The sequence below is a fragment of the Etheostoma cragini genome, chromosome 20 (genome assembly GCF_013103735.1).
Source record: "Etheostoma cragini isolate CJK2018 chromosome 20, CSU_Ecrag_1.0, whole genome shotgun sequence".
Taxonomy (NCBI): domain Eukaryota; kingdom Metazoa; phylum Chordata; class Actinopteri; order Perciformes; family Percidae; genus Etheostoma; species Etheostoma cragini.
In genome coordinates, this window is record NC_048426.1 from 4,444,240 (window position 1) to 4,454,947 (window position 10,708).

General features: G+C 41.2%; 1 protein-coding gene across 1 annotated transcript in view; it reads left to right on the plus strand.

Moving 5' to 3' along the window:
- si:dkey-288a3.2 (protein phosphatase 1 regulatory subunit 37) overlaps nt 1–10,708 on the plus strand; it is a 62,784-nt gene that overhangs the window by 15,073 nt on the left and 37,003 nt on the right. The window contains exons 4-6 of the mRNA XM_034859132.1: nt 4,955–5,000; nt 7,882–7,982; nt 8,175–8,294. Of these exons, the coding sequence (XP_034715023.1) occupies nt 4,955–5,000; nt 7,882–7,982; nt 8,175–8,294 (267 nt within the window). The remainder of the gene's footprint in view (nt 1–4,954; nt 5,001–7,881; nt 7,983–8,174; nt 8,295–10,708) is intronic.

Here is a 10,708-nt window from a genome sequence, read left to right on the forward strand (position 1 = left end):
AAGATGAGATATGGTGATGATGTGGTATTGTGAGGCCTCTGGTGATTTCACCCCTAGGATCTTCCCACGTACGGGCCCAAAAGTACAGCAGACTGTGCATGTACTGTGTTGTATGTATTGGGATAAGGGAAGGAGTAATGCGCTACATCTTCAGCATCTCCTTTTTCCCCACTGCTATCACATTTTGTTTTAAATTCAGTATTTTGTTGCCGTCTAAGCACTCATTCTAGTTCATTTCACCCGAAAGCAACCAAAGGTTTGTGCCATGGAACAGCAACCCAGCAGCCTGAACACAGGCGTCCTCCACCAACCCGCGCTTGTATTTCCCACATTCAGAAATGTCTCTATTTTATTGTAGTGACTCCTTCCTTTTTAATGAGGATGTCTTTAAAAAAATGCGGTCATTAATAGTTTTCATAAGCAATCGGATTTAGATATAAAATGGATTCATTGTGTTTGCCAATATTAATACTGATAGAACTTAAGAGAGAACTACATGTAAAATTCAGTGAATGTACAACACACAGATCAGACTGCTGAAGCTGTACGCCTGGCCATTTTCACTCACACACACACACACACACACGCACACAAACACACACACACACACCCACACACACACACACACACACCCTTCCAAACAAGCACTCACCACTCAGCCTTGAATGTGTACATTATTTTTGACATCAACTGTTTAAGGGGACAGTATATTTTACACAAAGTGGCATTAATGAAGTCACTAAAGGCACGCTATCATATATTTCAAAAGCAGTGCGGACGCACAAAGGCAGTGACAGTAGGAAATACTGGGGAAGTCAATTAGAATTTTCTGTACGTTTTTAGATCTCTCTCATTTAAAAAAAAAATGATAAATGAAGTTACTAATTTGGTCTGTGCTCTTTCTAGACACTGCAGCTTTAATTGCTAATTGTTAACAACGAACGAATACATTTGCATATTAATTAGCTCCCAATTTACATTTTTAATTTGCTGCCTTCAAAGGGTGTGAGATAAAAGGTTGTGTTATTTTAAATAATTTATCCTTTATTGCGAAAAAAGATGCTGAAAGGAAAACGGGGCTGTGATTTTAACCCCTGAAAATGCACGTTTTAAAAAAAATACATTGAATATATATTTATAGTTTTTTTGTGAGTTAATTAAATGGGCTAAGGAGAAAAGCGGTGCACTCAAACGTGGTTTTAATACAAAGGCACGTAGAGAGGCAGCGCAGCTCTGGACGGGTGAGTGAAGAATATAGAGAATGCACCAGAGATGACTTCTGTGGAAGTCAAGTTTTGGAAACCAGATCTCTGTCTTCTCCTCCTCTGTCTGTGTGTGTGTGTGTGTGTGTGTGTGGGGGGGGGGGAGTGTAACGCTTTTCTTTTTATCACTGCATTTTGTCCTCTCTCCCTCCTGACACATCAATTGATTTGGCAGCCGGCGCCTTCGGTTTCCGTCTTTCACCGTGAGGCAGCGGCGAGCGGAGAGGGAGCGAACAAGTTCAGAAATTCATTAAGATGAGAAACAGCCGCCGCTGTATTCCTTGCGAGGAGGAAGTGCTGTGTTTGGGAGTGTGATATGGGTAGCCAGCCAGTTGCCTTGCACATTGTTGCTGAGCGTCGTTCATTGGCTCAGTGCCACAAACAGAGCGTTTGTTTCACAAGCAGTCACCAGCCGGACGCCAGCACACAGTCACACTTTTTTTTGTGGCTGCGACAGACCCAACAAAAATTCTGAGGTGACAGCATTGCATGCAAAGTCCGAAAAACAAAGAGATGAATGGAGCAAGCTGGACACCCGAAACATGCCTTTACTCCTGCTGGGTATTTTGGAAACTTTTCAACACCAACCAGCTTGAGGCAGTTGTGAAAACGCTCTGCTCAGCACCCAGCACCCAGGATTGGACCTGGGTGCTGTGTGCCCAGCAACACTCACCATTGACAAGTTTGTAAAAACAAGACTCCTCATAAAAGACACAAGTGATCTAACGCATTATAAGAACCACAGTAAAATAGCCCTCTGGTGCATATTGTTATCCTGGGGCAATTTAATGTGTCATGTGTGAAAACATGTCTGATGATATGTTTGTGATGAAGCAAATAAGAAGCCGTAATGTTGCATTTGGGGGTGGGGGGGGGGGAGCAGAGCCTTGCGTGGCACTGAGGCAGCAAAACAGCACATACATTGGACTATTTCACAGCTTTTAGTCAGGATAAGTTGTTGGGAGGGGGGAAAAAAACACAAGAGTCTGCATGAATCTCTGAAAAAAGCCCCTTTATTTTCATACTGTGTGTATTCCTAAACAGATTTTAAATTTGTTGTCTGAAGGCAATGTTGTGCAGTCACAGTAGGATAACAATGGATATATATGATGTAAAACGATGCCCCCGGTCAATGGTTTTTGCTTTAATATATATACATATATATATTTTATAGCACTAACTAGAGCCACCTAACAGAATATTTTTCACTATAATATTTGCCATGTAAGCTGGAGGTAAGGAATAAGACAGAATAACATCTAGTAGCCTCACAAAGAGGTTGGATGGCTTATGTAAAGGCAGAGTGATGCATATCAGCTTCCTAAAATTGACTCGGTCATAGTTGTTGAATTGTTTTTTCTCTCCTACAAGACACGTTCGGGACTTGTTTTTGGAAGACTCCAATCTTCATAAAATTGTGAAATGAAAAAAAGAAAACCCAATTCGTGCAGTAAACGGATTGAATACAACTGTAAAATAAGGCTGTCAAAGAGACCCGCGGATTATATTATCGGGGATCAAATCAACAACAGAAAAACAATCAATAAATCTATAATGTGATCTGCACTCCTTTCCTGTGTGAGCGCACAGTTACAAGAATCCTGCTCTGTTTATATCAAAGTACTGCAAGTTAAAGCATACACACGTATATACACACATTCTGTTTCTGAACAAGTGTGTCTACGTGCACCTAGACACATTTCTGTGTGCGTGTGCACATGTGTGCGTCCCTGCGCGTCTCAGTTAAGATGATTACGGGGGGAAATTCAACCACCTCTACCAATTACACACCAGCCTCTTGTATACATAAACAGAGCAATTTATGTCCCATTGATCTGTCTAATTCTTTCAACAGGAGCACATTATGGCCGCCGTCTTTTTGTCTTGTGCCTTGCTCTCCTCTCTGCAGCAGGAGAGCCGAGCAAAGGAAAGCCTTCCAAGTCCTTTGTACTCGGCGTGTCCCTTTGAACAATGAATCATATTTAGCAAGGAGAGAGGAAACAAGGCGCTGCTTGCAAATAAGAGGGCGACAATCCAGAGAGTCAGCCGGGGTGAGTGGGTGTAGGGAGGCAGTCAGAAGCCAGGCTTCCCCTGACATGGAGCTACCGACAGGGCTGAGACCAGAGGTCAGGGACCCAAGTGGACTCGGCCACCACATTTACTTTTTTTTATCAATCAGTCTAACAGACACTTTTTAATATTATTAAGAAACACCGAAAGCTAAAGTGGCTTGGGATTTGGATTAGTTTTTTTGTTGTTGTTGTAATTATTCCAAAAAATAGTTTATAGTATGAGTGATGTGTTTGTGGGGATGATTGAGGTGTGTGCATGTATTTTATATTATCTAGTGTATTTGAATGCTCCAACTAAGTTTTGTTGTGTAAATATATGACAAAAAAGATCTATCTGTCTATCTATCTATCTATCTACCTATCTATCTATATATCTATCTGGTAGACACAAACCAGCGTACAAGATATTATAGTTCCTAAAAACTGGCCTTTTCTTTTTTTATTATTTTAGTCTAAATGTTCATGTCTGAATAAGCAACAGTCAAAACCAATATTTTTTTTTTATATCAACAGAACAAACAAGCTCACCACAGTCAGATCAGATCACACTTTGATTTCAAATGTTTTCACTGTGGTTGCTGCACAGAAAAATAAAAGCCCATTTTTACTTCCATATGTTCACTTAAGACCCCAACGCTCACAGCGAGGAGCTGACCTCATCGTTTATGCCCACACGCGCAAAACAACAACAACAAACTCAATAAAACCCTGAAACTATACGTTGGGTACAATTTCCTTCCTGTGAAAATAGAACTGAACACACAGGAAACCACAGAAACTTCATGTTCTTAATCTGCTCACTTTTGGGGCCCCCTGGTGGTTGTGGACGGCCTCTAATTGATGTCTCCGCCAAGGATTTTTAAATTAATATTCATCTTGACATTCATTTGTCATGCTAAACATATCTTCCAGAACTGTGTTCTTATGGGACAGTTCTTCAATAACAGCATTTGATAGCAGACAGCCGCTGTGGGCATCTCCTACCCTAATCAATGCTCAGCTACATTTGTGATACATAACATAAATAATATTTGGGTTGCAGTAAGGGTCTAGGGTGAAACATACGTATATTAAAAAAAGGAAACCCCGAATCATCCCATCTTGCAGAATCTGATTTTACCATCATTTATAAAATGATGCTTTCAACAAAAACAAAAAAGAAATCCTGTTTTGCTTGTCAGTAGAAAAAGAAAAACAATCTGTGTTTTCCACCATGCGCACAAATCTGCCACCTCCGGTGATTGATGCAGTCAAATTAGATGTATGTGGAACACTGGCTCTGGCAAATGAACACATCAACTGATGACCAGCTGTTTCTAATTATTATACACTGGTTAATTAGGACTCCGTGTCACCATCAACGGCGGCGGTAAACTGTGTGAAATTCATAATTCATGCGGTGGCGTCCAATGAGCCTCCCTGATCAAACCGGTACAGTGTGGCATGGATGGAGAGGCCGTGCGGAAAGAGACTGGGGAGGCAGGATGCTGCCAAGTGTGTGTGTGTCTGTGTGTGTGTGTGTGTGTGTGTGTGTGTGTGTGTGTGTGTGTGTGTGTGTGTTCGCGCCTCTCCCTCACACCTCCTGCCTCTCCCCCCCCCCGCTCCCTGTCTCTCTCTCAGCAGGGGGTGTGTGTAGGTGGCGGTGTGAAATGTCTGGATCTCAAAGGTAAGCTGAGCGCCTCGCTCCGTCATTATTAAATATGATTGAAGACTTTATGTGACACTCGTGATACACTGAATGATTTTGCAATGTTTTACATATTCTATCAAAGTGTAATTACAGAAAAAAACTGACCCCAAAAAATATATATACATAAACAATTTTTATAAATGTATATTAATCACATTGACAGACAATAAGAATTTGTTTATGTATACATTTCTATTTTTGACACGTTTCTTAAATATCTCAGTTATTGACTTGTTTTCATGTGTTTATCACCTGGACTCTATGGGCTGGCTCATTCTACGTGTTCCTGATGCAGTTTCAAAATGTCAAGACTTTTCTAGAAATCAACGGTTTATGATTGTGATCATATGGGAACATATGATATGAAACAAGAAAATAACACCAACAAAATCCTTTTAAATGATAAAAAGGTGATATGATCACATATGCATGTGCATATGATACTAACCAAAGCTACAGTCTATGTGATTGTATCCTGGGCATTCAACCTAAATCTGAATCCTAAACCACAACCTTTAATGTAACCCTTACATTGAAATAACCCTAAACTTAATTTAATTTAAATAAACCTAATCTTAATTTAAATCTGCAACCTAAACTAAATTTGATTCTAGTTCTCAAACTAGAACTAATCCCAGCTGGAATCCTAAATCCCAGTCATGGAACACCAGACATAGGGCCGCCCGATATGAAATATGCTGATGAATCGTGATAATTAGTTGCGATAAATAAACAGTGCACTCTGCTGCTGTCAGTATTCTGTTAAAGTACAACATATTGCTTGTTGAATTCAAAACAAATGACAGGAAATCATTTCCAACTTTCTTTAAGAGTCTTTTGCGATGTCTTTATTGCGGCAGTTGATATCGCCGGTTGTCAGGAAGTGCAGCAGGCCACACGTGTGCACGCGGCAGCAGTGTAACGTTGGATGTGATGCCGGGATGGGCGTCACCGGCGTCACGCACTGATGCCATCTGACTGCGGGTGTCGCTGCCTTATTATCTTCACGACGCAGGGCGGATTAGAAAAATAGAATTTCAGATGGCTCTCCCTTGCACCCCACACGCCCTCTGCCATCACTTAGTTAAGTGATTATTGTTAAAACGCAGGGAAGAAAATCATTTTGGAAATAATTATGATAGTAATTATCATATCCCCCTTCTTGGCCGGGGAGATAAGAATGAGAGAGAGAGAGAGAGAGAGAGAGAGAGAGAGAGAGATCAGATTAACAACTCTGGACTGTGATTCCCTCACATCAAAATAAAATGACTTCAAAAAGACATGGGGCATAAAGAGCAAGACATAACAGTGATCAGATTACAATGTGACCAAAGTGATCCCTGATCATCACTCCTGAAAACACAAAAGTCACATGACAAAAATGAAAAATAATGTTCCGGTAACAACAACAAATGGCCATGTTTTTAGTGTAACCGTTCAAATGCTGGCATATGGTTATGGGTATTTGTGCCCGCCTTAACAACAACATGGCGACACATTGACATAACTAGATTGATTGAGCTGTTGCGTCAATAATTCAACAAACCCAACCAGAGAGAGCCACTCAGCAAACTGAATGTCCCGTGTGATATGGTTTGGGACAGATAGACAAACCCTAAAACACAGTATACAGACATGAAGACACTACAATACAACAGAAACAGAAATTAAAGAAGTGTTAGGTTAGGGGACTATAATCCTGACTGGTAGCATCATGGATTTGCACTTTGTTATATTTTAGAGTAGTATTATAATACATAATGCATTAGTACATAGTGCATAGTAAATATGGTATCAAAGGTAAAAACCCACATCATGCTGAACAGCCCAATGGTTCTCTAGTATTACTGTATATTGCCTTGTTGTTATTGCTGATCCATTACCTTGTTCGCAGCCTTCTGATGGTGTAGCCTTTGACTACTTCATATACTTTTTGGGTTGTTTAATCTATATATAGTATATAGTATATACTATCAAATGTAGCATCACACAGAAATACTACAAAGTAACTGTACCTAAGTCAATATACTGGAATTCCACCTTTGGTTTTAAGGTTTTAAGGGACTGAGACATAGTGTTTAAATGTAAATGTGCTGTATTTATATAGTATTTTTCTAGTCTTAACAACTACTCAAAGCGCTTTTACATAGTACAGGAAACATTCACCATTCACACACATTCATACACTGTGGCCGGGGCTGCCGTACAAGGTGCCACCTGCTCATCAGATAAACATTCACACACATTCACACTCCGATGCGCAGCACCGGGGGCAACTCGGGGTTCAGTGTCTTGCCCAAGGACACTTCGACATGGGACTACAGGGCCAGGGATTGAACCCCCAACCTCCCGATTGGCAGACGCCCGCTCTACCACTGAGCCACAGCCGCCGTTTCTACACTGTAATACATTATACATCGGTGCATCTGTATACTTACTGAAGTTGTTCAGTTCATACTCAATGTGACTGTGGAGGTGATGTTGCTAGATTTGCTAGTTGCGTAGAAGTTTGTTGTTTTGGAAGATTGCAAATCTTCTGCAGGCCGTCAGTAATCAATGATCAAAGCACTCACACAGCGTTGGAGGTCCAATCACCAAAGCCTGCACGGTGTTCCTCTAACTGGAGCTGTCATTACTCCCGTTCCTCATCAAGGCTCACAACTGTATTAAAAGAAAGAAACACACGTACACAGATCAACTTTGCCCAGAAAGGTAGCTGTTTTGTTGTGTTTTTATTTATTTTTTGCGTAAATGTTCATTTCAGAAAAAGGATAAAGCACATTTAGAGCTGTGCAATTTTGCCTGTTAGCAAACAGCTTCCCAATTATCTTCCGTTTGATTGCTTGCCTCTATCAAGGTGAGCGATTAGACCACCGCTCCTGTGAAGCTCTGGAAGTCGTTCTGAAATCGCTGCACTTTGATTTCATCAATCTGCAGGCAGCCCAACTGGAAGAAAATGTGAGTTTTATGAGCAACACTTATTTTCCTCATCTTCACATGTTCCGATACAGTTTCATATTCAGGCCTATCCCCTGTATCAGATTAGAGGCAATTTTTTTTCCTTCCAAAAGAACTTCATAACATTCCTGTCAAATTTAGGCCTTGCTTTCTTCATTTTTTCTCCTTCACTTTTTTTTTTTTCTCTTCCAGGGAGCATCGTCCTTGCTGGATATGATTTTGTACTATGAATCTACAACCCATCTTGACATTTCTGACAACAGCAGTATGGGAACGTTGTGTTGGAGGGCCCTCGCTCATTTGATAAAGCAGGTTGGCTGACGCAGTGGAATAGTAATCTTTTCTTGTAGGCTTTCTCTGGGGCATAATGTACATCCTAGAAAGTGAGTTTGTCGCACATTACATGGTTTGAAGATGCAGGGCAGAGCACACGGGGTGAGAAGTTCTCCCACTGTGAACACCGGCATAGACACATCAAAACACACGCGCGGCATTACTGCAGCATCGCAGATAGCATTAGCAGGCATAACTGATTAGCTGTGGGGTGAGAAACAATCGGGCCAAATGTTACCGCTGACTGACTTCCGTGTCTGTGTGATCAAAGGATGAGGGAACACAATGTGAGGACTTGGAGCATGACTTCGAGTTAAGATTATTTTATCAAATATGTCTCTCTGCGCCAAGCGGCGTGGAGTTCTTCGAATAAACTTCCTTTTAAACAGTTTTCACTTCACTTTGTTGGTATCCTCTGTCAAAGGATCGACCAAGCATTGGTCTGGCTGATTATCGGGGCAGTTATTGGCTATTTGCAGATTATCTGTACTGCTGTTTTATTTTACCGATAAAGTTATTTACTAAAAAGTGTGCTGCTCCGCGACAGCTCTGTTAGCCGTCTGCAACGCTGGAAAAACTGTATGCAGGGTTAGACTTCAGGAAGCTAATTGATGGGGGGTTGATGAACAGTGGCAATAACAGTCACAGTAAATCAGTAAATGATAATGGAATCGTGACTAAAAAAAAAAAAAAAAATAGTATCTGTTTAAAATATCTGTTATCATATTCAATAACTATTAATAGTCTGTGTTGATATTTTAATCTGACGCTTGTAATGAAAACTGACAATTGCTTTGTCAAATTGGCAAAACACTTTAGAAAGCAGCTAAATGTGCTGTTTGATGTTGACCAAGATTAAAGTCCATCGGTTCCACTCTACTTGATGGGGTGTCCATAAGACTGACGTGACACTGTCATAACCGGGACATGGCATGAACATGAAGGAGTCTTTATGGATGTTTATAAACATTGTCATTCAGTAAATGACGCCGCTTTTAATGCAGCGTTATCATTGTTTGAGATGTTTGTGTTCTGACAACTCAACATTAACCTAGACGTCATAACCTGTCAGAAATATGTCACAGAAGGTCGAATAATCAAACTTAAAGAAACAGTTTTTTGTGTTAAAATAATATTAAACTGCCATTAGGTGTTGGTTTTACACTGGCTGTTATGAGACCATAAGGGTTAGGGTTAGTTGTAGGGTTAGGGTTGGTAGTAGGATTAAATGTGTTATGAATATTTTTCCAAAATCCCAAGCCATACCCATGATGGCCCATACCGGGCCCCGACCAACCCTCCACATCACCCGGCAGCATTGGCCTGAGAGTCCTGTCACTCAGGCTCGTTTTGTTCCCCGTCCTGGTGGGATTTCAGGGAGGACAGACAGGTAGGGTTAGAGAATATTTGATGCTTTGATGGAAATAGCCTGAACATTGCAGACCGGCGCATAAGACCGGCATAGCTGCAAGTTTACAGCCCAGAATCTTTGGTCTGAGCTGGACTTTGCGGCACTGCAAAGTTTTGACTGAGACTGGCAGTCGACCGTAAAGTCCAGTTCAGAAGTGGAAACCGGTGTGCAACGTTATGAAACCTGTGCGACGAGATGGTGTAGTGCATTTGTAATAGACCTTTTTCAAGGCAGACATGTTGAGATGTCACAGTAGGAAAAGCACAGGTGTATTTTACCATTAATGATGGCTGCATTCCACTTAGGAAAGGCCCTAGTGTTGAGCATGCTGATTCACTGAAATAGCTCACTGGGACACTTGATGGAACTAAGCCATTGTTAGGGTTGTCACTTTCAGCTGTGCGTTTCCCACAATGACAAGTCAAAATGTCCTTTACTTCTAACTTCTGACTATTTTTTGTAACTGGATGTCATTTGTTTGCTTCTACATATGAATTTGTATAACGTCAGTGATAGCAAGATGCTTGCTACGGCTGCATTTCTAGTGATGAAACGGCGAGAAACACTCGCCTATACAGGCCTACTGTGCTTGCCGGCGCTGGGTGGGCCTCTGGGCTGGTTCTTGTTGCTGTAACTTTTCCCTGCAGCGCTCTGAATAGGTTTCGTCTTGACACAAATCTCTGAAGCTTTTAATAAATCTTTTTAAAGTGGTAAATAAGTCCAACCGCCCCATGAAAATTCTCAGTAGGGACACCCCTAGAGTGTCGGCCTACTCACTGCCTTCTGCACTTTTCTTTTTCAACGAACCAGAGTGATAGCGAGGCCCTGTCTTCCACTAAACATAATTTCTTTTGGCCTGAAATGTATTCTGGTTTTGAACAGTTTTTTTTTGCAATTGTCTAAATTCTGTGTGTGTGTGTGTGTGTGTGTGTGTGTGTGTGTGTGTTTGTGTGTGTGTGTGTGTGTGTGTGTGTGTGTGTGT